Source organism: Podarcis bocagei (assembly GCF_964188305.1).
Source record: "Podarcis bocagei genome assembly, chromosome: 10".
NCBI classification, from domain to species: domain Eukaryota; kingdom Metazoa; phylum Chordata; class Lepidosauria; order Squamata; family Lacertidae; genus Podarcis; species Podarcis bocagei.
Genome location: NC_138135.1, coordinates 78,156,688 through 78,176,031, shown reverse-complemented (window position 1 = coordinate 78,176,031; position 19,344 = coordinate 78,156,688). Strand labels below are relative to the sequence as shown.

Here is a 19,344-nt window from a genome sequence, read left to right as displayed (position 1 = left end):
CCAATTTTTCAGTTAAGCATTATATACATTGATTAAACAGGAAGGGGGCAGACGGAAAAGAAAACAGGGTCCCTTCACTTTTAATAGTTGTATGAAACTATTGTCAGGGCCCCTGTCCTCTCTTTGCCATATTCTGGAAATTCCACCTAGAATGCTCTGTCCTGTTGGTGCAAGGAGTGTGGGCTGGTCTCCCTGCAGATCCCTCCTTTGTTCAGAGCAGGGTTGTGATGCACAAGTTAACTCCTCATCTGACATCCCTCAGATCACCAGTTTGTTACCCACTGTAGGAGTTTTGGGGCTCACAGCTCACGGAAGAACCCCGACCAAACCCAAGAGGAGGCGTGTAGTGGTGATAGGGGATTCCCTACTGAGGGGAACAGAAGCAGTGATCTGTGGGCCTGACAAGATGTCTCGGGAAGTGTGCTGTCTCCCCGGGGCTAAGATCCAAGATGTAACTGAACGACTGCAAGGAATCATAAAACCCACTGACAAATACCCCTTCCTCTTGGTTCATGTGGGAACCAATGACACTGCAAGCAATAGCCTCCAGAAGATCAAAAGAGACTACGAGGCTCTCGGCAGGAAATTGAAGCAACTAAATGCACAAATTGTCATCTCGTCTGTCCTCCCAGTTGAACGACGTGGCCCAGGGAGAGAGGGGAAAATAATGGAAGTGAACAGCTGGCTTCGCAAATGGTGTAAACAGGAACAGTTTGGATTCTTAGATCACGGACTGCAGTTTCTTGAAGATGGACTTCTGGCAAGTGATGGGCTGCACCTCACAACGGTTGGGAGAAATGTTTTTGCCAAAAATCTCAGAAACCTCATCAGGAGGGCTTTAAACTGACTAATGTGGGGGAGGGAGACAGTGCTCCTGAAGGTAGGAGTCTATCAATTAATGAAGATGATCATCCAAATGTCATAGACCAAATGGAGCAAACAGCACGCGGACCTAGTGGTGGGAGGAAAAAATCCTTAAATAAGAGACACGGGGGAATGATTAATGGACTTCAATGTCTGTACACTAATGCGCAAAGCATGGGAAATAAACAAGATGAGCTTGAGCTCTTGGTACAGCAAACTAAATATGACATAATAGGCATCACTGAAACCTGGTGGGATAAGTCCCACGATTGGAATGTAATAATGGGGGGATACAATCTATTTCAGAGAAACAGACCAGACAAGAAAGGAGGAGGAGTGGTGTTATATGTCAGGGATGTGTATACCTGTGAAGAGATCCAAGATTTAGAACCTCAAAGCCAAAGTGAGAGCATTTGGGTCAAAATTAAGGGAGAGAAAAATAACAGGGACCTCATTGTGGGAGTTTACTATAGATCCCCAAGCCAAACGGAGGACATAGATGATGCCTTCCTGGAACAGATGGCCAAGCATGCAAAAGGAAGGGAGATAGTAGTAATGGGGGACTTCAATTACCCGGATATTTGTTGGATGTCAAACTCAGCCAAGAGCATAAGGTCAAACAGATTCCTCACTGGCCTTGCAGACAACTTCATTGTCCAGAAAGTGGGAGAAGCAACAAGAGGAACAGCCATTTTAGATCTGGTCCTAACCAATGTTGATGACCTGGTTAGTGGGGTAGAAGTGGAAGGATCATTAGGCGCGAGTGATCATGCTCTTCTGAAGTTTACTATACAGCGGAAAGGAGCAGCCAAGCATACTAGGACTCAATTTCTTGACTTTAAGAAAGCCGACTTCATAAAACTTAGGGAAGTGCTGGGTGAGATCCCATGGACAGTAATACTAAAAGGAAAGGGAGTTCATGATGGCTGGGAGTTTGTTAAGAGGGAGATCGTAAAAGCACAACGTCAGGCAATACCAATGAGACGGAAACATGGAAGGTGCCTAAAGAAGCCAGGGTGGCTATCTAAAGAACTTTTAACTGAGTTAAGATTAAAAAAGGATGTGTACAAAAAATGGAAACGGGGGGAAACCACCAAAGAGGAATTCAAACAAATAGCCAGCACGTGTAGACACAAAGTCAGAAAAGCTAAAGCACAGAATGAACTCAGGCTTGCTAGAGAGGTTAAAAGCAACAAAAAAGGCTTTTATGGGTATGTTCGTAGCAAAAGGAAGAACAAAGAAACAGTGGGGTCACTCAGAGGAGAAGATGGTGAAATGCAAACAGGGGACACAGAAAGGGCTGAACTCCTCAATGCCTTCTTTGCCTCAGTCTTCTCCGATAAAGAAAACAATGCCCGACCTGAAGAATTTGGAGCAAATGATTCAGCAAAGGAAACACAGCCCAGAATAACTAAGGAGATAGTACAAGAATATTTGGCTAGTTTAGATGTATTCAAGTCTCCAGGGCCAGATGAACTGCATCCAAGAGTATTAAAAGAACTGGCAGATGTGATCTCAGAACCACTGGCAGTCATCTTTGAGAATTCCTGGAGAACAGGCAAAGTCCCGGCAGACTGGAGGAGGGCAAATGTTGTCCCTATTTTCAAAAAGGGGGAAAGAGAGGACCCAAATAATTACCGCCCAGTCAGTCTGACATCTACCAGGGAAGATTCTGGAGCAGATCATTAAGCAAACAGTCTGTGAGCACCTAGAAAGGAATGCTGTGATCACCAATAGTCAGCATGGATTTCTGAAAAATAAGTCATGTCAGACTAACCTGATCTCGTTTTTTGACAGAATTACAAGCCTGGTAGATGAAGGGAACGCAGTGGATGTAGCCTACCTTGATTTCAGCAAGGCATTTGACAAGGTGCCCCATGATATTCTTGTAAAGAAGCTGGTAAAATGCGGTCTTGACTATGCTACCACTCAGTGGATTTGTAACTGGCTGACTGACCGAACCCAAAGGGTGCTCATCAATGGTTCCTCTTCATCCTGGAGAAGAGTGACTAGAGGGGTGCCACAGGGTTCTGTCTTGGGCCCGGTCTTATTCAACATCTTTATCAATGACTTGGATGATGGACTCAAGGGCATCCTGATCAAATTTGCAGATGACACCAAACTGGGAGGGGTGGCTAACACCCCAGAGGACAGGATCACACTTCAAAACGACCTTGACAGATTAGAGAACTGGGCAAAAACAAACAAGATGAATTTTAACAGGGAGAAATGTAAAGTATTGCACTTGGGCAAAAAAAATGAGAGGCACAAATACAAGATGGGTGACACCTGGCTTGAGAGCAGTACATGTGAAAAGGATCTAGGAGTCTTGGTTGACCACAAACTTGACATGAGCCAACAGTGTGACGCGGCAGCTAAAAAAGCCAATGCAATTCTGGGCTGCATCAATAGGAGTATAGCATCTAAATCAAGGGAAGTAATAGTGCCACTGTATTCTGCTCTGGTCAGACCACACCTGGAGTACTGTGTCCAGTTCTGGGCACCACAATTCAAGAAGGACACTGACAAACTGGAACGTGTCCAGAGGAGGGCAACCAAAATGGTCAAAGGCCTGGAAACGATGCCTTATGAGGAACGGCTAAGGGAGCTGGGCATGTTTAGCCTGGAGAAGAGGAGGTTAAGGGGTGATATGATAGCCATGTTCAAATATATAAAAGGATGTCACATAGAGGAGAGAGAAAGGTTGTTTTCTGCTGCTCCAGAGAAGCGGACACGGAGCAATGGATCCAAACTACAAGAAAGAAGATTCCACCTAAACATTAGGAAGAACTTCCTGACAGTAAGAGCTGTTTGACAGTGGAATTTGCTGCCAAGGAGTGTGGTGGCGTCTCCTACTTTGGAGGTCTTTAAGCAGAGGCTTGACAACCATATGTCAGGAGTGCTCTGATGGTGTTTCCTGCTTGGCAGGGGGTTGGACTCGATGGCCCTTGTGGTCTCTTCCAACTCTATGATTCTATGATTCTATGATTCTACATAGCATGCCGTTCCCAGAAAGAAGGCATGATCATGGAGTAGATCAACAAGGTGACTGTGGGAAATGGCTCAAGGATGGACAAGGCAGTGGACTTAACAAACAATGACAAATATACCAGAGCAAATCCCAGCCTGGGTCAAGTTCAAGTGAAATTATCTGAAGAAATGAATCAAAAGGGAGGTTTGGCCTGGCTTCCAGTGCCACTACTTGCTAGGGAAAGATTAGCTCTTTCAGTTGCTACAGAGAACATAATCAGCCTAATTAAACCTATCAACATGTGATTCCAGGATCTCCCATTGTTCAGTGATTAATACCCTGCTGTTTTTAAAGTTTGTTAACAAATTGTTGTCTGTGTGGTAAGGTGTTAAGAGTATAAAACAATACTAGATTTTGGAAGGGAAGTTGCTACATGCATAATAGAAATCACTATTCAGCTTCGATGGTACACAGAGAGTGGAAATAACTTTATAACTGTTATTACAGGGAGTCTAGCTAAAAACATTTTAAAAAACTACCCAATTCCATCTTGCTTTTCTTTTCTTGCTTTGCTTTTCCTTCCTTCCTTTTTTTAAATGCACGTTTTCAAACTATAAGTGTTGGCACCCTCATTCAACATTCTCCAGCCACTGAATGCTTAACCAAACACAAGATCTTACACAACCTCCCAGGACACACACACACTTTGGAGAAACTTCTTGGCAAAGCTCTAGAAGGTGAACTGTGTGGTAGCAAAAATGGCAAAGGGTCTAAAGGAATCCTTAACATGAATACATTGTACAGCCGTACCTTGGTTTTTGAACAGCTTAGTTTTCAAACATTTTGGCTCCCGAACACCGCAAACCTGGAAGTGACTGTGCCAGTTTGTGAACTATTTTTGGAAGCCAAATGTCTGACGGGGCTTTTGCAGCTTCTGATAAGCTGCAGGTTTTCAAACATTTAGGAAGTCGAATGGACTTCTGGAACAGATTCTGTTTGACTTCCAAGGTATGACTGTATTGTGCTTTTGTGGACTGCTGCTTACTTTGTCAGATGTATAACGTGAAGGGTGATTGGATTCAGTGGAGGACAGGATTCACTTAACAGTTGTGTAGAAGAGGGCACAGGGTAAGCATCATCGAACAACAACCAGGACCCATGGTTGACCCTTGAGGATGGGCATATTTTTATTCTTACTCATTGTAGTATGTAATATGTGTTTATGGGTTTTGCAGAGATGGGGAGAGAGTTCTGACAGGGACTGAATCAAATAGTTTCCACCCTTTGCCTTCTAGCTGGCTCGCCACAATAAAATACTGCAGCACATGCTGAAGCCTGGGTCTGATCCAGAAGAAGGAGATGATGCTTTGAAGCACTATGCTAATCACACAGCCCAGATTGAGGTAAAGAGTTGTTCACAGAATGCAAAACATGTAGAGTCAACACACTTGGACCTCTGGAAAATGCCTCTGAACCTCCCAGTTCCATGAACGTCAAAGTTAGCCATCTCGTTAAGAATCTTCATTGCAGGGAGTGGAGTAGAGGAAGCTGGAGATAATTTCTAGTCCTTTATTTAAATGAGGCATCCACTTGAGTTCCACTCTAAGGGACAGTGCATTAAAAGAGGGAGGGGGATGTGACAGCCACCATTCAGTTCTGAACAATGTGAAGAAGGATGTGCAGAGTAGACAAAATTAAGTACCGTATTTTTCTGTGTTAAACCTCATGCCCCCATGTATAAGATGCCCCCTCTTTTCTGGGACTCCAAATTGAGAAAATTTGGGGAGATTGCCCAGAGTTGTTGAGCTTTTTTCGGGAGGATTGCCCACAGTTGCTGAGCTTTGGGGGGGGGGGTGCCAAGAATTGTTCACCCACAGGACCGCCACAGCCAATTGTGTGCACGTCGACAAATCCACCAATCATCTGTACACTCGCCGAAAGCAAGCGCCAATCGCCCGCCCAATTGCCGGAGCAGCCAGTAGCCAGCGGCCTTGTCGCACCCACCAATCACCCGCAATTGCAGCAGCCACCAATTGCCCATCCCACCTCTCCACTATCCGTGTAGATAGATAGATAGATAGATAGATAGATAGATAGATAGATAGATAATTTATTACGGTCGGAGACCAGCTTATAAAACACACTTGGGGTACAGTCACAGAAGGAAAACAAACAATTAAAACAATGTACAGCAATAAATTTAAAAACAATGTACAACAATAAACTACCGCAGGTGGTTGACCCAGAGTCACCCATAGATCCGAGTTTGGGGATTTTCTTAATAAACTAGTTTGAGTTGGGATATGGTCTGTGCCTGCAGGTCTATACACAGAATATGGCGAGCATGCTAGTCATTTTCTGATTTTTGCCTAACAGGAAAAGGTCGAATTTTTGCTTTTCTGGGAGGTCAGCGAGCCTCACCAGTAGGGGATCAATGGTCTTACTACATGCCTCTTCATAAAAGGAACATCTAATGAACAAGTGCTCTGGGCTTCCTATCTCCCCCAATGAACAGGCGCAAAGTCACTGAGCTCCTTCCAGGACCGGTGAGGGCAGAGCTGAGCTTCTGGGGAGTGTAAAGGCCCTTCTTGCATTTTTATATACAAGAAAGAAGAGATATGCCACCGGTGCTTATACACTATCCATGTATAAGATGACCCCCAATTTTTAGCATATTTTTAAAATAAAATAACCTTAACTTATACACAGATAAATACTGTATTTCTTCACACAGCACACAATCTAGAAATTACCAGCACAAGGTCTGGTGGTGGCCACTAGCCTAGGTGGATTTTGAAAGGATTAAGAGACGTTAACGAGTTAGTCTCTTTTTAAATTTTTAAATTAGTGATTAGCAGGGCTTTTCTTCAGCTAGAACTCACCTCTCAAGTGGGCGCCATTGCCATTATAAGAGAACAAGTGAGGCGTTCATGGCAGCGCCATGGTGCAGGTTGACGGTGCCCAGGGGCATGGCACGGAGGATGGCCATGGCAACCCAAGCCCTCTCCACTGGCCAAGCCACAGGGGTCTGACAGGAGATGGAGGAGACTAGGCAGTGTGCACAGAGTTTAGCAAAGTGAAGGGAGGGAGAAATAGGCTTGAAGCTGCCCAGCAAGGAGGGCAGACCTGAAGGCTGTGGCACCATGTTCACGAAAAAGGAGGCAGCTGCCAGAGCCTCTCCTCTCCTTGGTGGGTGGCAGCAATGGTGCCCTCCCTCTCAGCTGGCCAAGGGGTGGGGCATGTGCAGGTGGCAGCACCGCCCTAGCCCTGAAGGCCCAGCCTGGGATTGTCTTGTCTTGCCTCCTCATGGCTCTGGTCTTGATAAGGGAACCTGTCATTGGGGTGCCTGGTTGTGCCGCCTTGCACCTCTTCAAAAATCTGTGCCTGCAGCCCTCCTGACCCTCCACATGCTACACCCCTGGTTCATGGTGAGTTCTGGCATCTTATTTTCTAGAAAAACAGCACAGTAGTTATAAGCCATTATGACTAAATATAGTCTCCATGTTTAGCACCAGTATACTTCAAAGTATCATTTCTTGGGGGCAGACAATGCTTAATGGCCAGCATCACTGTGTCCCAAGCTTCTGCACCAGTGTTCTCTAAGCTGGTGGCATCCAGATGTTTTGGACTACAACTCTCATCAGCCCCAGCCAGCATGGCCTAATGACTTGGAATTAGTGCCTAGAACATCTGAGGACACCAGCTTGGGGACGGCTGGTCTAGACAATCTGGCTGACCTTTGCTGGAAACAAAACAAAGGACCTTAGTCTAATCCAGCAAGGCAAATCTTATGTTCATATGACTATAGCAAACTACTTTTGGACTTGGAACATGGGAATTTCATGCCAGAGATTTTGAAATGGGCATTGCTTTCCTAAGATTTTAGCTCTGAGGATACTGATCCCAGTGTCTTTAAACTCGTTTGCATGGGGGATCCTGCCACAACCAAAGAAATGCATTTTTCTTATAAAACTGCTAACTTACATCAAGAAGCTTGAGCAGTTGAGAAAGCGTTGTGCCCATTTATCAAGATAGTCAAAACTGAATCATTTGCATCAGTATAGAATGAATTTAGCATTTAATGGGACATTTTAATTGTTTGCCTTGTGTATCAGTTTTGGCCCAAACTGAAGCTACTTTTCAAACCTTAAATTTCAGGTGTTGACAGTAGGACCTGGAATGTCACAATCTTCTTGATTAAGTGTTCAGATGGCAAAACGCTGAGACTATTTGCTCAGGTTCTGAATGCTAATTGTGGGGAAAATTTGTCCTGGCAAGTAAACAAATCAGCGCAGAAGGACTTCATCCTGCATAATAATATATGTCCTTCCTGTACTTCAGCTTTCACTGTAGCATTGCATTCCAGCTGATAAACCTTGGTCCACACTTTAAAGTTTGTGGAGGGACACCATTTCAGTCCTAGTCTCTAGAGCCTCTAGGGCAGAAGTCCTCATAGCTGCTCTGAAGAGGCAAGCAGATGAACCTGGTGCTTTGTTGGACTCACCACAGCATTTCCACATAGTGCTAAACCATGATTTAATGTTACATACAAATACAGTCAGCATGTTGCTTTTTAGACATTCAGGGCCACACATTAGAGAGAACCTCTGGCTCATCTCTATCCCCTCTCAATATACAGAGGCCCAGTTCAAATGTAATACCAAGCCAAATCATGCTTTACCATTCATGATTTATCTGGAGTGAGACAAACCATGAGCCCAAGTTCAAACGCAATGCTATACCAAAATACTTATTAGCTCTGGATATTTGCTCATTCTTGGTAAGTGAATTCTCTCCATTAATTCTCATTATTGGCTTAGTGTTGCATGCGACCCAGGTCAGTGTAGCACAATGTGTGAGATGCAGAGACCACCTTTGTATGTGAGTAGGTACCACTCACAAAACTTTCTCATGGCTTTTTTAATGGGGACACTGATCACATACAGGTAGATTGTTTTTTGTGCATGGAGGGCATGAGGCAAAGCCTCCCTCCCACATCTGGCAGCATGTAAGACCCATGTGTTCACCAGCACTTCCAGCTCATGTTACTTTCTTTAAAAATAAATCATTTTAATCATTGTGTAATGCTTAGCATTTTACTGTTTTCTGCAATTAAAAAAATTAAAAATAAGCTTTGCTGTGCTTTAGGGATGCATCATTTTCAAAACATTTCTGTCTACCTTTCAAGGGATGCTTAGGATTTTGGAGGACAAAGACTGAAGTTGAAAATCTCCCAAAGTGAAGCTTGCAGAGCATTTGTTAAAGAACAGTCACTTTGCTACCCTTGAAATTAATATTTCCCTCTTTCCTGCTTGTAGACAAACTGTAACTGTGCCAAATTACATTGTCTGGAAGATGGATAGAATTTAGCTGTATCTATCATCTTATTTGTCCCTTTCCTCAGCCCATAGAAGCAAGAATCAGTTTATATATGATATTCAAACCTTGTATGCATCTGAGTGAGAAACATATATTTGCAGATCGTCCGTCATGATAGGACTATGGAACAAATAGTCTTCCCTGTGCCAAATATCTGTGAATTCCTCACGCATGAATCCAAGTACCGTGTGTTCCATACTACCGAGAGAGATGAACAAGGAAGCAAAGTAAATGACTTTTTCCAACAGACAGAGGATCTGTATAATGAAATGAAGTGGCAAAAGAAAATCAGGAGTAAGTACAATAATTTGTGAGCTTGTTACATGCTATTGGCCTAGTTCACAGAAGATGCAAACCAAAGTTTGTCCCACTCTCTGAGATCAAGCAGTGTATGTCAGCATTCTGATCAGAATTTCTGTGTGTCCATGTGATACTGTGTAGAAAAAGAGAGACACTCATGTGACATGGCTCCAAAGCATTTTAGATCCAGAAGTCAACAACAACTTGTGCTTAGTCACAAGTGAAATCTGAAAAGCTGATCTGTACTGACTCTAATTGCAGATTCTGTTTCAGAAGTTTCTACCTGAAGAACAACAAGCACATCTCTCTCCTTAAAGAACAGTGACAATTAGTGTCAATACCTGTCTATGTTGGGATAGTTTGTATGGAATATTAATGAATAGCATCCAAATCATGACAGGATTTCTAATTTCCCGTGTGTGTGTGTGTGTGTGTGTGTGTGTGTGTGTGTGTGTGTCTATCTGAAATTGCTGTGCTCAGTAGTTATGAGAAGACGCTGATTCAATTATCACCTTAGCAATGAACTGAGGCAAGCCAGTAACTTGCATCTATAATTAGAGGATAATAATGCTAACTTACTTTACAAGCATGTTATAAAGAATACTGAGTTAATAATGTATGTGAAGCACTTTAGAAAAGCTTTATTATTTTATGCCATCCCCAGGAGCATGATAAGAATCATCATCATCAGTTTGAGTTTTTTGTATGTCACTTCTTCATGGTAAAACCATGCTGAAAGCAACTCACAACAAAAGGAATAATATTTTTTTTAAGATAATTCATTAACCATTACAAAACAGAACACATTTTAAACAAGCACAGACCAGGGACTCAGCTACACAGCTGCAAGTAAAACGTTTTAAATGTGTTGTAAAGTGCAATATACAAATTGGACACTAGATGGCAACCGAGCTATGCAAAATTCAATGTGTTTTTCAAAACGTTAAAGCATTTTCACAGCATTTTTTTATATGTGTGTAGATTCCACTAGGACTTGCAGGACTCACAGCTAGATGAAAATGAGCCAGTGGTGACCAAGTTCTTTGAAAAAGCAGATCTAAAATGGTCAGCATAATTTCTCAGACAGTGTGGATAGACTCTCTGTGCTGGCTCAGTAATTGGCCACATAGTAAAGATGAGTTTAAGACCTTGCATGTGTGGTCATCAGATTTATATTCAGCTTCCAGTATGTACCCTGACCAAACCTTTCAACAGTGACTTTAATTAATAAATTAATGCATTATGCCCAGGTATCATACCAGTTTTACATGGATCATTACTGGGTCTGGTTCTTGGTGCAGAAAGGGGTATTAAGACCAGATCCTCCACGGACATCCCTGATTTAGATTGCTGTTTTACATATTTAAAAACTAAAGCACAAAATAACACATGAGTTAGGAAGAAGAGGGACTGCTGTCTTTGCTACTACCTTTTGTTTTGGGAAGGACATACTGCTGTCCAGTTGCAGGTATGCTGAAATCCTACCTTTCACCATTGATTTCCATGAGCATATTTCTTTCCCTGGAGGAAGGGAGGTGTACAGTGGCACCTCTGGTTACGAACTTAATTTGTTCTGGAGGTCTGTTCTTAACCTGAAACTGTTCTCAACCTCCGCTAAAGGTACCACTTTAGCTAATGGGGCCTCCCGCTGCTGTCACGCTGCAGCTGCGTGATTTCTGTTCTCATCCTGAGCTAAAGTTCTTAACCCGAGGTACTACTTCCGGGTTAGCGGAGTCTGTAACCTGAAGTGTTTATAACCCAAGGTACCACTGTATTCTGAAAGAACCAGAAGGTGAGCACTGTATAGAAATTAAATCTGTGCCTGCCGTACCCTATTGATTCTTCCTCCCTGTGCATAGGGAATGCTAGAGTTTCTTGTACAGGTTCCCTTCAGTTTCAACACTGTGTCTGATTGGCTACAGCAAATCTCATTAGATTTTACAGGGTATAGATATGTAGTTGCCGTGAAATAAATTTGCATACATATCAGTAGTGGCTGGTGTGGTAGGAGAGAGCCATGGAGCAGGATGCACCAGCAGAGCCCATCCAACATGACTACCTTACCAACCTTGACCTTGTCCCCACCCTTCCTCTCTCCCACCTTATCTAGGTGAAGCTGCAACATTGTCAGAGTCAAGGGGGGCTCCAGCCCACCGCACGGCCGCTACTGATGAATCATCTAGTATTGATTTATCTATGTACGTACTGCTTAATTGCCAAAGTAGCATTGAAGCAGGTTACAAGTATAAATCTACAATTTAGCCTTAGTTGTTTCCCTCATGGTAATGGGCTTGAAGCATAGGCTAGGCCCTCCTGGATATCTTTCCCCCTTTCTTGGTCTCTGAGTGACTTGGCCTCCATGGCTCATACTCACCCCTCTCTTCCATAATGTGTAGTTTTACTCACATGTGATGTCACATGTAAATAAAACAACAAATCTAGGTGGGAAGCCAGCACCACACAGCAGCTGCTTCTGCTGCCTCTTGTCTAATGACCTTGACTGGCTGCCCAGGGCCTCTTTTCATTGTGAGAACAGAGCCTAAATTTGTTTCATTTCAAACCCCCTGGTGCCCACAGATGTTTTAGTTGTTTACTGCTTCATTGCAGGAGATTTTACATCACATCACTTCTAGAAACTGTTATTTTTTGATGATCATAATTCTGCTGCCCCCTTGTCAAAATGTTGCTCTTCCCTCCCCAGATAATCCAGCTCTATTCTGGTTCTCCCGGCACATTTCCCTCTGGGGAAGTATATCTTTCAATCTGGCCGTTTTCATCAACCTAGCGGTAGCTCTTTTCTACCCATTTGGAGATGATGGCGATGAAGGTAAGCAATTTCATAGAATCATAGAATCATAGAGTTGGAATAGACCACAAGGGCCATTGAGTCCAACCCCCTGCCAAGCAGGAAACACCATCAGAGCACTCTTGACATGGTTGTCAAGCCTCTGCTTAAAGACCTCCAAAGAAGGAGACTCCACCACACTCCTTGGCAGCAAATTCCACTGTCAAACAGCTCTTACTGTCAGGAAGCTCTTCCTAATGTTTAGGTGGAATCTTCTTTCTTGTAGTTTGGATCTATTGCTCCGTGTCCGCGTCTCTGGAGCAGCAGGAAACAACCTTTCTCCCTCCTCTATGTGACATCCTTTTATATATTTGAACATGGCTATCATATCACCCCTTAACCTCCTCTTCTCCAGGCTAAACATGCCCAGCTCCCTTAGCCGTTCCTCATAAGGCATCGTTTCCAGGCCTTTGACCATTTTGGTTGCCCTCCTCTGGACACGTTCCAGTTTGTCAGTGTCCTTCCTGAATTGTGGTGCCCAGAACTGGACACAGTACTCCAGGTGTGGTCTGACCAGAGCAGAATACAGTGGCACTATTACTTCCCTTGATCTAGATGCTATACTCCTATTGATGCAGCCCAGAATTGCATTGGCTTTTTTAGCTGCCGCGTCACACTGCTGGCTCATGTCAAGTTTGTGGTCAACCAAGACTCCTAGATCCTTTTCACATGTACTGCTCTCAAGCCAGGTGTCCCCCATCTTGTATTTGTGCCTCTCATTTTTTTTGCCCAAGTGCAATACTTTACATTTCTCCCTGTTAAAATTCATCTTGTTTGTTTTTGCCCAGTTCTCTAATCTGTCAAGGTCGTTTTGAAGTGTGATCCTGTCCTCTGGGGTGTTAGCCACCCCTCCCAGTTTGGTGTCATCTGCAAATTTGATCAGGATGCCCTTGAGTCCATCATCCAAGTCGTTGATAAAGATGTTGAATAAGACCGGGCCCGAGACAGAACCCTGTGGCACCCCACTAGTCACTCTTGTCCAGGATGAAGAGGAACCATTGATGAGCACCCTTTGGGTTCGTTCGTTCGGTCAGTCAGCCAGTTACAAATCCACTGAGTGGTAGCATAGTCAAGACCGCATTTTACCAGCTTCTTTACAAGAATATCATGGGGCACCTTGTCAAATGCCTTGCTGAAATCAAGGTAGGCTACATCTACTGCGTTCCCTTCATCTACCAGGCTTGTAATTCTGTCAAAAAACGAGGTCAGGTTAGTCTGACATGACATATTTTTCAGAAATCCATGCTGACTATTGGTGAACATAGCATTCCTTTCTAGGTGCTCACAGACTGTTTGCTTAATGATCTGCTCCAGAATCTTCCCTGGTATTGATGTCAGACTGACTGGGCGATAATTATTTGGGTCCTCTCTTTTCCCCCTTTTGAAAATAGGGACAACATTTGCCCTCCTCCAGTCTGCCGGGACTTCGCCTGTTCTCCAGGAATTCTCAAAGATGATTGCCAGTGGTTCTGAGATCACATCTGCCAGTTCTTTTAATACTCTTGGATGCAGTTCATCTGGCCCTGGAGACTTGAATACATCTAAACTAGCCAAGTATTCTTGTACTATCTCCTTAGTTATTCTGGGCTGTGGTTCCTCTGCTGAATCATTTGCTCAAAATTCTTCAGGTCGGGCATTGTTTTCTTTATCGGAGAAGACTGAGGCAAAGAAGGCATTGAGGAGTTCAGCCCTTTCTGTGTCCCCTGTTTGCATTTCACCATCTTCTCCTCTGAGTGACCCCACTGTTTATTTGTTCTTCCTTTTGCTACGGACATACCCATAAAAGCCTTTTTTGTTGCATTTAACCTCTCTAGCAAGCCTGAGTTCATTCTGTGCTTTAGCTTTTCTGACTTTGTGTCTACACGTGCTGGCTATTTGTTTGAATTCCTCTTTGGTGGTTTCCCCCCGTTTCCATTTTTTGTACACATCCTTTTTTAATCTTAACTCAGTTAAAAGTTCTTTAGATAGCCACCCTGGCTTCTTTAGGCACCTTCCATGTTTCCGTCTCATTGGTATTGCCTGACGTTGTGCTTTTACGATCTCCCTCTTAACAAACCCCCAGCCATCATGAACTCCCTTTCCTTTTAGTATTACTGTCCATGGGATCTCACCCAGCACTTCCCTAAGTTTTATGAAGTCGGCTTTCTTAAAGTCAAGAAATTGAGTCCTAGTATGCTTGGCTGCTCCTTTCCGCTGTATAGTAAACTTCAGAAGAGCATGATCACTCGCGCCTAATGATCCTTCCACTTCTATCCCACTAACCAGGTCATCAACATTGGTTAGGACCAGATCTAAAATGGCTGTTCCTCTTGTTGCTTCTCCCACTTTCTGGACAATGAAGTTGTCTGCAAGGCCAGTGAGGAATCTGTTTGACCTTATGCTCTTGGCTGAGTTTGACATCCAAGAAATATCCGGGTAATTGAAGTCCCCCATTACTACTATCTCCCTTCCTTTTGCATGCTTGGCCATCTGTTCCAGGAAGGCATCATCTATGTCCTCCGTTTGGCTTGGGGATCTATAGTAAACTCCCACAATGAGGTCTCTGTTATTCTTCTCTCCCTTAATTTTGACCCAAATGCTCTCACTTTGGCTTTGAGATTCTAAATCTTGGATCTCTTCGCAGGTATACACATCCCTGACATATTATAATAATATAATAATAATTTATTATTTATACCCCGCCCATCTGGCTGAGTTTCCCCAGCCACTCTGGGCGGCTCCCAATCAGTGTTAAAAACAGTACAGCATTACATATTAAAAACTTCCCTGAACAGGGCTGCCTTAAGATGTCTTCTGAATGTCAGGTAATTATTTATCTCTTTGACATCTGATGGGAGGGCGTTCCACAGGGCGGTCGCTACTACCGAGAAGGCCCTCTGTCTGGTTCCCTGTAGCCTCACTTCTCGCAATGAGGGAACCGCCAGAAGGCCCTCGGCGCTGGATCTCAGTGTCCGGGCTGAACGATGGGGGTGGAGACGCTCCTTCAGGTATACAGGACCGAGGCCGTTTAGGGCTTTAAAGGTCAGCACCAACACTTTGAATCGTGCTCGGAAACGTACTGGGAGCCAATGCAGATCTCTCAGAACCGGTGTTATGTGGTCCTGGCGGCCACTCCCAGTCACCAGTCTAGCTGCCGCATTCTGGATTAATTGCATTTTTTGGGTCACCTTCAAAGGTAGAGCGCATTGCAGTAGTCCAAGCGTGAGATAACTAGAGCATGCACCACTCTGGCGAGACAGTTCGCGGGCAGGTAGGGTCTTAGCCTGCGTACCAGGTGGAGCTGGTAGACAGGTGCCCTGGACACAGAGTTAACCTGTGCCTCCATGGACAGCTGTGAGTCCAAAATGACTGCCAGGCTGCGCACCTGGTCCTTCAGGGGCACAGTTACCCCATTCAAGACCAGGGAATCCCCCACACCAACCCGCTCCCTGTCCCCCAAAAACAGTATTTCTGTCTTGTCAGGATTCAACCTCAATCTGTCAGCCGCCATATAACGCCACTCCTCCTTTCTTGTCTGGTCTGTTTCTCTGAAATAGACTGTATCCCTCCATTATTACATTCCAATCGTGGGACTTTTCCCACCAGGTTTCAGCGATGCCTATTATGTCATATTTAGTTTGCTGTACCAAGAGCTCAAGCTCATCTTGTTTATTTCCCATGTGTAATGTGTATGGGTTGGTCGTGCATAAGTTGCCGCCTCTCCAGGCTTTGATGCCTTGCTAAACCTTTCAGTCTGGCCAGCCCTTCACTTCGTGGCTGCCTCAGTCACTAGCAGAATCCGTCAGTGGGCATTTCTTAAATCTTTTCCAACATAAAAGTTGTTTGACACCCAGTCTCCTCCTACTCTCTCTGCGCGGAAGTCTTCTGCGCAGGGTGGGCGTGGGTAGCGGAGGACCCGTGCTCTCCCCGCTGGTGTCCGGTGAAGAGTCCTGGAGCCCTCTCGCCGATTCCCCCATCAGCCCCTCTATATCCCTGGTGTTGCGCTGATTTGCTTCCCCATCTGCGGAGCTGCCTCTCTCCCTGCTGGGCCCTTCTCCAGCATCATTTGAGAGCCTTCCCTCCGCCTCTAGCTCTGATGTCAGTTCCCTGACATCCACCTCCCCCCCAGGACCCCCTCCACCCCCGGCCCTACCTGTTGACCCAACTTCGTCCCTTTCTTCGGCCAACGATGCGGGGAACCCCCGGAAGGAGCTGTCGCCATCCTCTGAGGATTCAAAACCCGCTTCCCACCCGCTCTGATCCCTTCCCGCGGGGTGGGCCTCCCAGTCTGATTCTTCTTCCTCCGAAGCCTCTTCTCCCTCCTCTTCGGAGACAGAAAACCCCACAAAATCCTCTTCATCGTCTGTGGTTCCAAATTGCTCCTCCCAGAATCTTGCTAGTGGTTTGGGTTTGTCCGGGAACAGGCGGTGGAATTCCTCCACCAGATTCCCGTCAGTGATTGCCTCCGCGGGAACCCACGTGTTTTTCGACCCGGGTTCTCCCTCCCAAGCCACCAAGTACTTCACCTGGCGCCCTCGCCACCTTGAATCAAGTATTTCCGTGGCCAAGTTGTGGTGCTCCCTCTCTTCTACCTGCGGGTGTGTGGTGACTTCTCCCTCTCGCCCCGGGAATCCCCTTCCTTCCCTGTATGGCGAGAGTAGGGACCTATGGAACACCGGGTGTATCTTCATGCTGTCTGGCAATTTGAGCTTGAATGCCATGGGGTTCACCTGCTGTGTTACTTCAAACGGTCCCAGCCGCCTGGGTTGCAACTTCTTGCACCCCCCCTTAAAAGGTAACCCTTGGGTTGACAACCACACCCGATCTCCCACCCGTATGGTCTCCCCTTCCCTACGGCGCTTGTCTGCCTGCCTCTTGTAAATTTCCTTAGCTCGCTCCAAGTTCATCTTAAGTTGCTGGTGCAGGGCTTCCATTTCTTCCACAAACTGCTCTGCTGCCGGTACACTCCAACCTTCCTCCCCACTCCCCGGGAAGGCCCTGGGGTGACACCCATAATTGGCCATGAACGGGCTCATTCCCGTTGACACATGTTCAGCGTTATTGTACGCAAATTCAGCCAGCGCTAGTTTTTCTACCCAATCGTTCTGCCTCTCGCTGACGTAGCAGCGTAGGTATTGCTGGAGAATACTGTTTGCTCTTTCTGCTTGCCCATTGGTTTCCGGGTGTCTCGCCATTGAGAACCCCACTTCGACCTGCAGCAAGCTCATGAGCTTCCTCCAGAAACGGGAAGTAAATTGTTTCCCGCGGTCGGAGATGACCCTCGAAGGAGCCCCATGCAACCGGAAGATGTGATCTACAAACAACCTGGCTGTTTCCTCTGCAAGCTATAAAATGGCACGTTTTTGTTAGTAGATCGACCACTACCATGACCGCTGTCTTCCCCCGGGACTTGGGCAAATCGGTCATAAAATCAATGGATACCACCTCCCAAGGTTTCCCCGGCGTGGGTAAGGGTTCCAGTAATCCTGCTGGGGCGGTCCGCTCCCCCTTTGCCCTTTGGCAGCGGTCGCAACCCCATACATATTCCCGTACATCCTCCCTCACCCTGGGCCACCAGAACTGCCTGGTGACGAGCATCATGGTTTTGTGCTGTCCAAAGTGCCCCGCTGTGGGGTTATCGTGGAGTTGTTTGAGTACCTTCCCCCGTAGGGTCTCCCCCGGTACATACAGCGCCCCCTTATAGTACAGTACCCCTTCCTTCTCCTCAAACCCTCCTTGGCTTTCTCTTCCGTCTTGGAGTTCCCGGATTTTAGTTTGTGCGAACACGTCGTTTCTAGTAAGTCCAGCCAGTTCTCATTGCCCCACCAAGGTTCCCCCACACACCCATCGGTCCTCGGGGATCACGTGTTGTATCTCCGGTGGCTCCTCTCCTTCCAAATACTCCGGTTTCCGGGAGAGAGCATCTGCTCTCACGTTTTCCTCTCCTGGCACGTATCAGATTTCAAAGGAAAACTTGGAGAACTCCTGTGCCCATCAAATCTGTCTCTGGTTGAGCACTCGTGCAGTCCTCCAGTATTCCAAGTTCTTGTGATCTGTACAAACCTGGATCTTGTGCTGCACCACTATTAGTAGATGTCGCCATTGCCGAAACGCCACATAGATCGCAGGCAGTTTGCGGTCATACACCATATAGTTTTGCTCTGACTTGTTCAGCTTTCTTGGGAAGAAGGCACACGGTCTCCATTCCTGCTTGCTCCTCCCTGGCTGCAAAAGAACCGCCCAAATGGCTCTGCCAGATGCGTCGGTCTCTAGCCTCATTGGTTTCTCCAGATCCACGTGCAGGAGCTGCTCTTCCGATGCGAACGCCTTCTTCAGTTTTTCAAAGGATTGTTGGGCCTCCTCTGTCCAGGCGAACTTCCTTTTGCTACTGAGACAGTCTGTGATGGGTGCTGTCAAGTGGGCAAAGTTCTTGATGAACTTCCTGTAGAAGTTGCTGAACCCTAGGAACCTCTGCACGTCCTTCCAGGTTTGGGGAGCCTTCCACTCCAGCACTGCCTGCACCTTGCTTGGGTCCATCGCTAAGCCTTTGTCTGACAACTTGTACCCCAAAAACTCGACTTCTCTGGCATGAAACTGAGATTTCTCCAGCTTGACCCACAACTGCTGCTTCTGCAGTCTCTTCAGCACTTCCCTGACGTCTTTGACATGTTGCTTCTCATTGTCCGAATAGATTAAGACGTCGTCCAAGAAGGCTACGCAGTTCTTGTACAGCAGGGACCCCAACACGTGGTGCATGAAAGCTTGAAAACAGGCGGAGCCTGACTGTAATCCAAATGGCATAACTAAGTACTCAAAGGCCCCCAGGGGGGTGAACATTGTGGTCTTCCATTCGTCCCCCTCCCTCATCCTAATCAAATTGTAGGCTCCCCTGAGGTCCAGCTTGGTAAAAATCTTCCCCTGCCTCACCCGTGTTAAAATGTCATCAATCCTCGGCATTGGGAAGGTCACGGGTTCTGATACCAAATTTAACGCCCTAAAATCTACG

At 45.8% G+C, this 19,344-nt stretch overlaps 1 protein-coding gene across 7 annotated transcripts in view; it reads left to right on the top strand.

The window, feature by feature from the left end:
- Positions 1 to 19,344, top strand: part of ITPR2 (inositol 1,4,5-trisphosphate receptor type 2) — a 390,831-nt gene that overhangs the window by 333,352 nt on the left and 38,135 nt on the right. For all 7 annotated transcript variants that reach the window (XM_081210608.1, XM_081210607.1, XM_081210606.1 and 4 more), the window contains 3 exons: positions 5,131 to 5,238; positions 9,316 to 9,508; positions 12,216 to 12,341. In XM_081210608.1, the coding sequence (XP_081066734.1) occupies positions 5,131 to 5,238; positions 9,316 to 9,508; positions 12,216 to 12,341 (427 nt within the window). The remainder of the gene's footprint in view (positions 1 to 5,130; positions 5,239 to 9,315; positions 9,509 to 12,215; positions 12,342 to 19,344) is intronic.